Source organism: Haemaphysalis longicornis, unplaced genomic scaffold, assembly GCF_048455015.1.
Source record: "Haemaphysalis longicornis isolate Haplotype H1 unplaced genomic scaffold, Haemaphysalis longicornis Haplotype H1 scaffold_5, whole genome shotgun sequence".
In the NCBI taxonomy this organism is placed as follows: Eukaryota; Metazoa; Arthropoda; class Arachnida; order Ixodida; family Ixodidae; genus Haemaphysalis; species Haemaphysalis longicornis.
In genome coordinates, this window is record NW_027526385.1 from 82447395 (window position 1) to 82460498 (window position 13104).

General features: G+C 51.8%; 1 protein-coding gene across 1 annotated transcript in view; it reads right to left on the reverse strand.

The window, feature by feature from the left end:
* LOC144139794 (uncharacterized) overlaps nucleotides 1-13104 on the reverse strand; it is a 73996-nt gene that overhangs the window by 17773 nt on the left and 43119 nt on the right. The window contains exon 3 of the mRNA XM_077672050.1: nucleotides 28-116. Within this exon, the coding sequence (XP_077528176.1) occupies nucleotides 28-116 (89 nt within the window). The remainder of the gene's footprint in view (nucleotides 1-27; nucleotides 117-13104) is intronic.

Sequence of the window (13104 nt, forward strand, 5' to 3'; positions counted from 1 at the left end):
GTGACGTAAGCAGAAAACGTTACTCACTTTGCTCACCTGAATGCGAATGGGGGACTCGGTCTTCTCCATGGCGGAGGCCATGACTGTTTCAGCGCTGACGGCCCATGCGACGACCCCTGCGAAAAGACAAACAGGAGCGTGAATACGTCGGGCGTTGCAATCGCCGAGTACCCACTAAAGTAACTCGTCATTAAAGGGACCCTGCAACACCTTCCGATAAGAGTTTTTTTTTATTGCGAAAGTTTGCTCTGCAGCATAAAACGGTGGAGGCGAGTGTGTTTAAATGTACATAAACAGGAAGTTTTCACTAAGAAAGTCTAAAAGGCTCCGGTGATACGGCCCAAAGAGCCAGCGTCTGTAGTCGGGACGTCGGCCTGGGTTGAGTCCCACACTATTCACTCTTTCCTTCGCGTCTAGAACCACTGCGAAAGCTGCAGTTATCGTCAGCACGGAGCGGCACTGCGTGATTTGCTCGTCGCACCAGATACGCCTTCCATTTCTGTTTTGTTTTCGTGGCTTTAGTTTTAAAGTTGCTGCCGAAAAGCGTTCATTGCTGCAACTGAAGGAAAACCGGTCAGCAGCCGCTACATGGCCTCACTGACGTAATTCAAGCCATCGAAGAACGTCAAGACCGAGAAAGAGAGAAAAATATTTTGAGCGAATGCACAAGTTATCTGATGGGCATAGAGCAGTGATGTTTGGCTGAGGTGCTTTGTGAACTCCTATTCTAAGTACGGGGTGTGTTGGGTGACTACGTTCTGCAGGCATTTAAGATTTCAAAAAAAGTTTAAAGAAGTGTTGCAGGGTCCCTTTATTGAAACATCCGTTCTATACAACAGAATGACAACAACGAACGGAAAATAATTGTGTGTTGTAGAATGGTCCTCATTCGGGCATCACAGAACTGCGATTGTTATCGCAAGTCCTGGTATTTGCGCAGAAAGCCAGGCAAGTAGGTAATAACTAGTTCTAAGAAAGGAGCATCGAAAGAAAGTGCAAGCCCTACTGCACGTACGGTGGGCGGTGGCGATAGCAGTAAGTTATTTTATCGATCCGTAGTCACAATATTAATGCTTTGTGACCTGGCAAAACTTAAGTACAGAAAGCCCCCGTAACAACGAAATCGCTTTATTCGATGTTTTCCGCGATGCCAACTACATATCAGGGAGAGCAGATCATCCCCGCTTTTCAAAGAAGTATCGGTTATAGCGAAGTCGAGGACTTCTAAATAGCGAGGGTTTACTGTACTCGACGCCACGCGCCCGGAGACCCCATGGCCTTGCACCAAATGGGCGTGGTGGGTGTTGGTATAGACGGTATTCGTTGAAAAGTTTGGCGGTCAATTTATTCGCTTGGAAACACTGGAAACGGCCACAGACATGGCCGATGCGCCACGGGCACGGTGCAGCCTGGGCCACTGCGGCCGCACCCCGAAGAAAAAAAGACACCGGCGTGCGTCATCTGCTCCGTTCCAATCCGATTCTAAACTGTGGCGCCAACAGAGATGTTATTATTCGCACTCACAGTGAACTCTACGCAATTCTTTGTGTTCGGCGAAGAGTTCGTAACGAGAAAGCACAGTCATGTGTTTCACAGTCGTGCTTAGCACGGACAAGTGCCGCCATCCCGCGGAGCCCGACGTAACGAGTGACGGCGCACTGACACGGTTTTTTTTTTTATTGCGCCATTTTGCCACAGGGCATAGATAACAGGAAAACAATAGACAAAACAGGACAGGGGAACGACAAAAAAGGAAAGCAAAAAAAAAAAAGGAAAGAAAGAAAGACACACAGTGTGAGGCGGGCGCACTACAGGAAAGTATAGAGTCCAGTTTCGGAAATAAATTCCAACAGTTTCTTGTAAAGTGGGCCGTGCGCCCACCGATGAATATCTGGAGGTCGCCCTGGGCGATGTCCTGTGGGCCCCATGTGTCGAGCTCGGGTTGATTGAAGCCCTGGACACGTCCCTAGCAAATGTTCCAATGTCGCTTCAGCAACAGGGGCAGGGCAGTAGGGGCAGGTCGGGGAAGGATCTGCAAGACTAGAAGTCCACGTTGCTCGCACAGCAGGCGTCAGTGCGACGCCCAGGCGGATTCTTCGAAGCACGACCTCTTCACGACGGGTTAAGCCGCCAGGAAGGTCAGACCCACGCGGAGGGAGAAGGGCACGCGTGGAGCGCCGAAGAATATCTTTCTTGATGAGTAGGGTGTCTTCCAGTGAGAGCTGTAGAAACGGGAGTGGGTACACCACTTGCTGCGGGTGAGCGGCTGAGTCGGCGAGGGCGTGCGTGGTCGTGCTCCGGCGGGTCCAGAGGACGCGAACAGGGCACGGGAATGATTGGAGTATCTGGTGCACCTCGCATGTAATGCCCAGTGTACTGTTGACGCGCCGGAGCTCTCGAGCAGCCTGAGTGGAATCGGTGTATAACACCAAGCGCGGTGGTGGGGCAGCGCCGAGCTCAGAAGCTAAAGCACACAGGCCATCTCGAATGGCAACCAGCTCCGCCAACAGAGAAGGAAGTGGCGCCTCTGTGAAATACGAGCATGTCTGGTTGATGGATGGCATAGTGGGGCAGACAAGGCTTGTGTGGAGGATGCCGTCGGCTACCCCTGCGTCCACATGCGCTTGAAGGCCCTCTGGCGAGTCAAAAGGAAGCGGTGGGTTGGCCTGCTTCTCTTGGGGGTGAATGCTTTTTATGCACCCTAGAGGCCGGTTGTCCGTAGCTTGAGGTCGCTGCCATGGAGGGGGCTCCGCTAAGCGAGGTAGCAGAGGCGAAGCACGATCGTAGTAGTGTGCAAGTGCTGCCGCGGCGGGAATCGATTGAATTTTTAAACGACGAGCCGATCGACGCTGATGTACGATTTCATCCAGCGTGTTCAGTTGCGCTTCGGCTTGAAGTGTGGGTATAGAGGTCATGCGAGGGAGTCCGGTGATAACTCGCATTGCTTCTCTATTTGCAGTTTCTAAGCGATCCCAGTCGCGCAAGGTGAGGTGTTGGAACTGGGCTTGGTAAACTAGTCGAGGCTGGAAGATAGCACGCACTAGCGTACGCATGACTCGAGAGCAGGCACCCCCTGACTTCTGGCCGATTCGGCGGAACAAGTGTAACATGCTGGTGGCCTTTTGTCGGGTGCAGCGGACCCATGAGGATGCCGACCCAGTTGCACTGATTTCCAGTCCCAGTATACGCATATGATCAGTGGCGGCAAGGGGTTCACCATTCAAGAACAGGGATATCGGTGTCTGCAACAGCCGTTCTCGACCACTACGATTTGTGACAGACATGTAAGTGGTTTTTTGCGGAGACAGCTTCAGGCCAATAAGCGAACACCACTGTGACGTAATGTCCACGGCAGCCTGTAGACCTGCTTCTTGACGAGACAACATGTCGTGCACCGACCACACAGTGATATCGTCCGCATAGACGAGAAAAAACGTGTCCGGTATGCTATCCAGCTGCCACGCCAAGGGTAATAGGGCCACGTTGAACAGCACAGGAGACAATACGGAGCCCTGAGGCACGCCTCGCTCCGAAACAAAGTGTCCCACGCGTTCCTTGCCTATGCGGATAGAGAACGAGCGGTTGTGAAGGAAGGACTTGACAAAATGGCATACTGCTGGTGGAAGGTGGAGTCTCTGCAGAACACTGATTATAGCTGAGTGGCTCACGTTGTCATACGCCTTTTCAACGTCCATAGCCAAGATCGTACGGATCTTACGTGACCTGCCACCTAAAAGCACCATAGATGACATATGGTCCAGGCCATCTTCTGTTCCCAGGTGAGGACGAAACCCAATCTGAGCTGGGTGATACCACCCGTATCGTTCCAGCCACCAGGAAAGGCGCGTGGCGAGCATCCGTTCCAGTAGCTTGCACAGGGTGGATGTCAGTGCGATAGGACGGAGGTTACCCAACTGGTCTGGGGGCTTCCCAGGTTTCGGGATAGGTACCACTTCGGCATGTTTCAAGGTAAGTGGAATGTCGCTGGACGCCCAGACACTGTTGAGCCAGTCCAGTAACCACTGCAGACCGAGACCGTCCATGTTCTTAAACACTTCATATGTTACACCATCTGGGCCCGGCGCTGTGCGCAGTTTAGCCTTATCAATAGCTGCAAGGAACTCCGCCATGGTAAATGGAGCCTGTATCCCGTCAAGATCTTCCTGGCTTGGGAGCGACCCAGCCTCCGGTGGAAGAGTAGGTAGGCTGACAAATGCTGGTGGAGCTTGGTCGTACTTCGGGAAGAACTGCTTGGCCACATCTGGAGCAAATTGGCTCGGAGTGAGTCCAGAGGCAAGGCAGGCCGTGGCTGCCGGGTCTTGGGGGCGGCCACCACGCTCCATACTACGAAAAGTGCGCCATACAGACGCGCTGGTAGAAGATGGGCCTAGTGAGGCACACCAGTCCAACCACCGTTGACGGGATAGCGACTTTTCATGACGGCGCGCGGCTGCAGTGAGGCGGTGCAACGAATTCCGTAATTCCGGATTTGTGGGCTGTTTATTGGCCGCCAGTTCTGCTCTGCGTCGAGCTGCCCACAGGTTTAGAAGATGGAGGTCTGGTGCAGGCTTGTTCTCCTCTACCCAGGATGTGCGCGTGGCATCCCGAAGGGCACTACATAGCACACGCAGCGGATCCGAGGTTTCTTCACAGACGGACGTGTTCAGGCCCTTCCGAAACAAGTCCCAGTCTGTGACAAAGCACTGGCGTCTGTTTGAGCGCTTTATATCCGGAGCTAAACCGAGGCGAATGGGATAGTGGTCACTTCCCCAGCAGTCCGGTTCCCGGTCCCAAGACACTGTCCGCGCTCCAAGCCACCACGAAAGGTCGGGGGAGTATGGAGGGCTCCGCGGATGCTCCTGTCGACGGGTTGGGGTGTCCACAGGATTGAGGAGAGCGAAATGCGCATCCGTGAACGCGTCCAACACTATCGTTCCTCGGGCACTAGAGTACGGATATCCCCATGTGGGATGCGGTGCATTGAAATCTCCGCCGACCAGCACAGTGCACCCTGGGTGCGCGCGGAGGAGATGCTGAATCCACCCTAGTCGCAACGCTGGAGAACTCCCGCTGTGCGGGCGCACGTAGCAGGACACTAGTATTACCTTTGTTTGAGGAAGGCTCACTAACACGGCCACTACTTCCTGCCAGTCATTGCACCACGGTTCTAGGTTAACCTGAGTCTGCGGGTAACAGTTGGCGACATAGACTGCGGCTTTTCCGGGTGGGTCAGACACAGCACTGCACCGACGATCCAAAATACTCGGTGAAGCATAGGCGTTCAATCCAGGCAAATTAGGAAGGGAATTAGTTTCTTGTAGGAGCAAGGCCCAGGCAGGGAGTCTTCCGATAAGTATACGGTAGCGAAGCTCCCCCACCTTGCTTGCCAGTCCTCTGCAGTTCCACTGCAGCACAAACTTGTAGTCCCTCGGAATCATTGCATCAACGGAAGGTGTGCCAGCAAAACCGATGACAGATGTTGCAGTTGCTGCGCCACGAAATTGAGGAGTTCCATCGGAGATAGCTTGGCAGATGGCGGTGGCGCAAGTGAGGCAGGCGTTGCAGCAGCAAAAGAGCGATTATCAGCGGTCGCTGACCGTTCAGACAAGCGGGTGAGCAAAGTTCTCCGCTGGCGAAGACGTCGTACTTCCTCCTGAAGCGTACTGAGACGCTTTTCGACTTCTGCCAGCTCCCCAGAAGCTTGCATTGCTGGCTCATGCAGGTCTTCCTTTCGATTCCGGCGTGTCTTGCCCCGCTTGAGTGCTTCCTTATACGTAAGGGTGTCCTCGGGCTCAGTCTCCAGGCTTAACGGAGGGAACGTCTCCTCATCGGTGGGTGTCAAAACCGCGTATCGGTTAGACGTCGCAACCCCACCATCGGACGCGTCTTGCTGTCTCGATTTGCGGTGGCGAGTATTCTGGCGACGAGCAGCTTCATTAGCCTTGCGCTTAACGGGGCATTCCTTGGACGTAACATCGTGGTCGTCCTTTTTGCATATGCCACATTTATATTTAACAGCTTCTTGCGAGTTTTCCGTTTCTTGTTCAGGCTGAGGGCATGAGGAACGCATATGGCCGGGCCGAAAACACCGGTAGCAATAGACCACGCCTGACTTGTACGGGCGGAATCGCAGGATACCACCATAATATGTGATGCGAGCTGGGGCAGAAACCGGGCCCTGAAGGGTGACTAGGCATGTTCGGCCGCGACCCATGTATCGGGCTTGCAAGATCTTGTGGGACGTACATGTGAGCGTAGCCGCAAGGGTTTCCGGTGACTCGTCGGGGTCGACGCCGAAGACGACATACCTGCGAAGGTCGGAGCCCGAAATCAGGTACGCTTGAACCCCCACTGCAGTACCGGCGGGCAGGGGGATCTCTTTCAGGCCGCAAAGACGGTCAACATCTGCTAGCGAACGCACCCACACGGAGATGGTGTTGGTGGGACGGTGAATGGCGAAACCTTGGAACCCGTTGGTTTGGAGGCAGGAGTCCAGGGTGGCTTGAAGGACCCTGTTGGGCAGAGTCGTCACGTTGAAGCACTCCCGTGGTTTAATCGCCACTTTGTACAGCGGCGATACCCCGGGCGCCACCGCAGGCACTGCAGATGCACTGTCACGTTTGCGCACAAATGTGTCCTGAGTCGACGTAGCAGGCACTCCCAATGGTTGCTCACATGCTCGCCTCTTAGAGCCACTCGGACCACCATTACCCGTTACGGTAGTTGGTTGTTCCTCCATCGGATCCGGCGCAGCAAGATGTCGAACGGCGGTAGTTTCAGTCTCCATGCTGTCGCGCTGCAGCGTCGCGTCCATGCAGAGTGAGCGTAGCCCTGGTGTTGCCATAGCAACCGCGGCGCGCCTAGCTCTGGGGCCGGCGGTGCCGGCGGACGCTAGGCCTACTCGGCGACGATGGGGCAACGCTGGCCCGAGGGCCGCATCAGCGCCTCGGGCGTCGTCACTGACGGGTCGGTGAGGGGCCAGGGGTCTTTGGAGAGGATCACAGCAAGTTGGGCAGCAGTTCCAAGGCTGATGCACGTAAAATCACCAAAACCGAAGGAGCGAAGAGCGACGACGTGTCACACCCTTGGCTTGGCTTCTCCTCCACTGACACGGTTGCATGGAGGAGAAGAGGGGAGCCTGATCTGCGGGCCGTGCGCACAACGTCGCCTAGCAACAGATGCTTGGCCACAGATATGGCGGCGCACACTTTGTTGCATGCATGCATTCCACGCCATTGAATACCGAGGATACGTTAGCTTCATTGACTGCACTAGAAGGTTGCACACACCGGGATAAATTGACCGAATCGGGTTTCGTGTTTTGGGACACTTCAACGTTTCTGGACGTGGTCGCCACGCTTTACAGCTGGTAGAGGATGGTGCTGAGAAGGCCGCTTGCTCTTTACCAAACACGCGTTTGGCCGCTCGTAGATTTAAGCGACGGTCGCAGCACTGAGTGCGCGAACAACACACGCAACCCTGTATACGTATAGGCTGGGAGTCCACGACGAGCACGGCTAAAGATGTCCCGTGACTACTGGCATGGATCCCAAAGTTGGTAACGAGGCCTAACTGCGCTAAAGCACTTGTGAGTGGCACGCATCACGCGATAGCTACTGGTAGATTATCTGTGAGCGCCCTCTCTAGGGACAAACAACATCAAAATCAGTTGGGATTTTGTTTTGGTGCATAAGTTAGCAAGTGGGAGACTGCCGTGCGCGATTTGTTTTTGCGTAGGACGACCATTCTTGCGCAGGGTGTAGACCTTACAGCTACGGATGTAAAACGAACAAACGCTAGAAAGTGAAAGAATGTGCGCATACATTTTTGTTGGAGAAAAGTTAGTATGGGGTTGGGTTAGGCAGGGACGCTGGGCACTCGCCAACAAACAAATAAAAATAAACCAGAAACAAGTAAACACAGGTTGCATCCGTAGCACCACTCTGGCTCGCCCATAAAAAAACAAATTATGGAATTTCATTGGATGGAACATAAAATGACTAACAATATATGTTCGTTTGTAAGGAGTTCCGCTTCAACACAAGTGTCTTGCGTTGGGGAATCCTAATAAAATAACCAACTCTCAGGATATTTTGTTTGCGCGACCATTCGTAGAACCAATTTCCGCCTAATGAGATTTCGGTGTAGTAGATAAACACGCTAACTCGCCGACCTCGCGACAGTGCAATTTCTTTCGCCTATATGACAAAGAGGTAATTTAGTTGAAACCACACTTGTTTCTTTGCTCTCGCTGAACGTCCTGAGCACGGTTTCTTTTTGTTAATATTACTATTTATACTACGCCCCCACCAGGACTCCATCCTCCGCGGTTTGGAAACGGATCCATTACCTCGTTTTTAATTACATAATGCCAAAGACACTACGCTAACAGAACAAAAGTTTAAGGTTAGGTCGACACGGAGACCGATCGAAGTGATGGCTTACGTGGCGATGCCTAGTGACGGCTAGGGTACAAAGCCTGAGCCCACCCGATACGAATGGGAAAGCCACATCATAACTATATCATCGTCGTAGTCATCATTGTCATCATCATCTTCACCCGCCCTCTGAGCCCTAGTCTCCCGCCGGATATAGCCCTCTACACCACACGGCCGTCACCGATCATGGAGAATGCCCTAAATATGCGCGTCGAGTGGTTCCAAGTGTAACGATACTTTTCCGCCATGCGAAGCGCACAATTCCCCTCGCAGACGACAACGTACTATACATGTTCTCATACAACGAAATTAACGCAAATAAATATAGACTTCATGAGGGGGACTCGGGTGTACTATCTCGCCGAGAAAGCTCTCAGCTGACAAGCCAGCCAGCAAGTTGCGGCCATCACACGAGCGGGTCTGAGAAAGGCGTACAAGAAACAATCGCCCCAACCGCAAAGACTCTAATCACTCGACTCGCTTTGTTCTTCCAGCTCAGTCGACTCCACGCCGGCGACCGTGTAATGGGGAGAGAGCGAAAGAAGAAAGAATCGCAGGCGACGTTGCCTTTCAGGCGGGGGGGGGGTCGGGTCTATCCCGTCTCGCCTCGCTTCAAGCTTCACCGTTCTGTGTTTTCCCGTTGTCTGACGCGTGAGAAGCGCGTCGGACGAGAGGGCCCATTGTTTCTCGAAGCTCGCAGCCGTGAAAACGGCAGTCATACCAAAACCCACCCCTCCCCCTTCCAGCACTCGCTGTTATTCCGTCGAAAGAATGCGCGTCCACACAACCCTTCTCCCGCCTATAGTCTCGTCCCGCATCGCTTCGTGTGAGAATCCTTCCTCTATATTTTGCCTTAATAACTCCCTGGGGGTGGTCGACCCTATGTCCGTCTCTGAATATCGAAACACGCAATAGCGCGCTCGGAACGAACGACCCTTTTCTTCATTTCTAAGCTTAACTTGTATCAACTTCGATGCGCTATAAATACGCGGATCCTCCGATGCGAGGCACCTCTGTGAGCGGAATCGCGCATTTGAATGCGAGCGGGGAGAGGGTGCGGCCTTTGGGGCTACCCTAAAAGAGACCGGCGAGAGTGCAAATCTTTCTGCCGCTTGATGCTCGATCACCGCTGCCTCGTTTCAATTGGATCACGGTTTTGGCTTCGGTTTCGAAACGGGGCAGGAATCTGTCAGCCGCGACAGTCGGGAAGCATACAAAAGAGAGGGAGAGAGAGAGAAAACGGAACACACACAGACCATCGTGCGCTTGCTTGCTCGGGCGCGTTTGATCTATGAATAGATCAGCCCGCGCTAGCGGTTTCGGTGATTAGGACTCCCCCGAAGCGCGCTACGCAGGACGGCTGTCAGTCTTCCGACAGCTGTATCGGGTGGCTATACCGGTTCGCGTGCGTCCAGAGAGAAACGAAGACCCCGGAATCGCCGTGCGCTTCGAACAGGGCAAACGACAGTGATCGAAGAGCGGAGGCGGCGACCGTGCGAGGTTCCTGATTGCTGGGAGCGGCACAGCGGCGGGCGATATGGGTCCGCGTGGAAGGGGCGGTTGACCACAGACCGCGAGTGTTCTGTTATCGCTTTCGAGAGCGCTGGTCCATTGCAACGATGTGATAGCTGCTTTTATTGGACTCGGTGGTCCGGAAATTGAGCTGTCTTTCGAGAGCTTGAGGCCGCAAACCATATTGATCCATGATGGGCGATGCAGTTCAGAAACGTAATGACAACAATCGTAGCACACTTGTGCGGCCTTGCGGGATATTGAGCCTATTTCGGGGGAAGAGCTGTGTTACTGCAAATAGCCCAAAACGGTCCAAGAACATATAAGTGCGAAGCACAACCCATGAAACGGCCACCAAACACTGCAAATTGAAACATGGGGCCACGTGCAGTTCTACGTGCTTCGTAAACCTTTATGCGTTGAGAAGACTGTGTATTACGCATTTTTTACCTCAGGCCGTAATTAAACCACGCATATTAATCTTCGTAAATCAGTGATAACATCCCCTATATTCAGTACAGATTTGAATTGTGTCGCACTTATTTCTGTAAGAGGTGGGGAATATTTTATGCTCTTCGAATAACCCCTTAATATAGCGCCAAAAGGATCCGAAAAGTACCCAGTTAACATAAAAAATAAAACCTTGCTCATAAAACCTTCATTATCCACCCCACAACCTCCAAATATAATCTCACTGTAGTATTTGGTTCTTCCAATGTTAGTACAGTCGAACCCCGCTATAACGAATTCTCGGGGCAGCAAATTAGTTCGTTATATTGGATATTTGTTGTAACAGTAGACGTAACAATCGGCTCTAATAAATCGGCAATCTGGCTTGCGCAAAAATCCTAGATACAAAAACGGATTATTTTAGTCTTCGAACCCACCTTAAACGAGGTAATCCTTACTTGTCTCCTTGTGGCATTTCAAATGAAATAAACCGAAACATGAGAACATGACATTACAACAGAACAAAGTTCGTTTGAAAAAAAGCAGGCCAACGTTCTTATTTCGGACCAGTAAAATGCGCTGTTGCGCCGGACGACCGAAATTTCGGCAACTTTTTCAAACGATTTAAAAAAATGCTTTTGTTGTTTTGAACTTTTTATGTTGCTTTTTTTGCTAGCTTTCCACTTTTGAGCCTCGCGCCGACCTAATATTTCTTCGTTACAGCCGATATTCCGCGACTCTCGCGGTTTCGCTTTCGTTATAAAAAGAATTAGTGTCACTGAAATAAAGCGTAATCAATCAAATTCCGTATTTGGTTGGCTATAGCCGATACTTCGCTATATCAGTGTTCGTTATAACGAGGTTGAACTGTATAACATTTGTATAACGTTTGCAGGACGACTTCAAGACCGGTATTACTAATCTTCACAAGAGCCTCTAATTAATTAACCCTTTCAAATTTGATTTTACATGTGAATCACCCGAAACACAGCCAACATTAGCTGCAAATTTAAGCTTGATGTAGAATCATTTTCTTCCACGACCGCGGGCAGGAAATCCATGTCCTGCGTAAAGCGTTCGCATACGCTTCGACTGCTTGCGTCGGTGATTATTTTTAAAAGATCGCAATTACCGATCCGTTTCAAACTTTTTTCCGCACACCGCCCATGGCACGCTCCACATTCCCTGCAAATTTCGACTGTGTGCCGTATTTTGTTCTTTCGAATACCGCGGTGCAACATCGTACACGTGCTTTGTATAGCGTTTCTAAGTCGATCAAAAACGCGCAGTTCTAGACGTCTACCCCTAACACCAAATTAACCCACAACTCTGTAACCTTTCCACGACTTAAAACTTGACACGCCCCCTATTCCCTCCATATTTACACTCCTTATTTAGCCCATGACACTGGAAAACATACCCATAACGCTTTAGAGCTATATTGTATGAGTATTTTTTTTTATACTAGTTCCACAACCCCCAAGGGGCTTAGCCCCTGAAACTGCAGCTCAACAGCGGCGCTTGTTTGCCATACAGCGAAGCACATTCACACTCTCGATGGAATCGTTTAAGTTTCCTAGATAAGAACAAAACCGGACGCCTTACGCAAGCCACCTTATCCCAGACACGTGACTGGTTATACACGCCTCGTTTAAAGGCGAAAGCCTTAGATTTGTGCTTCGCGGAACGCGTTGTGAAGTACAGAAGGGCGTACAGAAAATTGGTCGTACAGGAAATCGAGCGCCAGCCGGGGAGCGCGAGCAGATAACGGGAAACAGCAGCGACGGAAAAGGGTTCCCAGAAAGGGCAAAGAATCTTTCAACGTTTAGAATTTTGTTCACGTCGATGCTTGGGCTCAGAGCCTCATTGCACATCGCAGTGGCTGACTACGCACCAGGCCCTAGCCGCGTGCGGAAAAGACCGTGAAAGTACGCTACGGAGGAAGAGGTTAGAGTATAGTTCGAAACGCTCTCTAGCCGTAACAGCACCGTCGGGAGGAAGCGGTATAGATCAATCTGCGGAAGACACCCGACGAGAGCAACGTGTAAGTTTAGTAGAAAGTTCAGCAGCAGATCAGCAAACGGTCCAACGAACCTCGTCCTTGACATTCTCAAAAAGTTAAAAGAATCACCCTTGTGTGTCCGTGGAGACGTTTCCCGATTTTTTTTTTTAATTAAACTTGGCCACTGGCATTACAGAACAGATTCCGAGAGGTGACGCTGCAAGCTGGCTTCCCCCTTATCTAACAGGCGTTGCACGGTACGGAAATTTGCTATACAGGGAAGGTGACTTGAGCAATGCTCGCATATTACGAATTGTGAGCGCCAGTACACAAAACTTACGCACTTTACCTTCACCGGAAGCAATCACGACCAATTGGCGTATAACAGGTGAGAAAAAAAAAAAAGCGTTTCTTCGCAAGCCAGCCGTGAGCCGCCCGACCACGCGCCTCAGTTTCGCACACTCCCGGCGTACGTGTTTACATGTATGTGTGCCGCCGTCGTGATTCGGCTATGAGAGGGCGCACGGGCGCGCGCCGGAGCGACGGCGGATTATCCAGCGAGTATTTCTGGAACGAGGAAATCGGGAGAGGGGCGGACCGGCTGTCGCGTTTAGTTTCGTATCTCCCGCGCCCCTTCCCCCCGCATTTTCGTTTTTCTCTTTTGTTTTTAGCTACCTGCTTATATTTACGCTCGCAACTCCC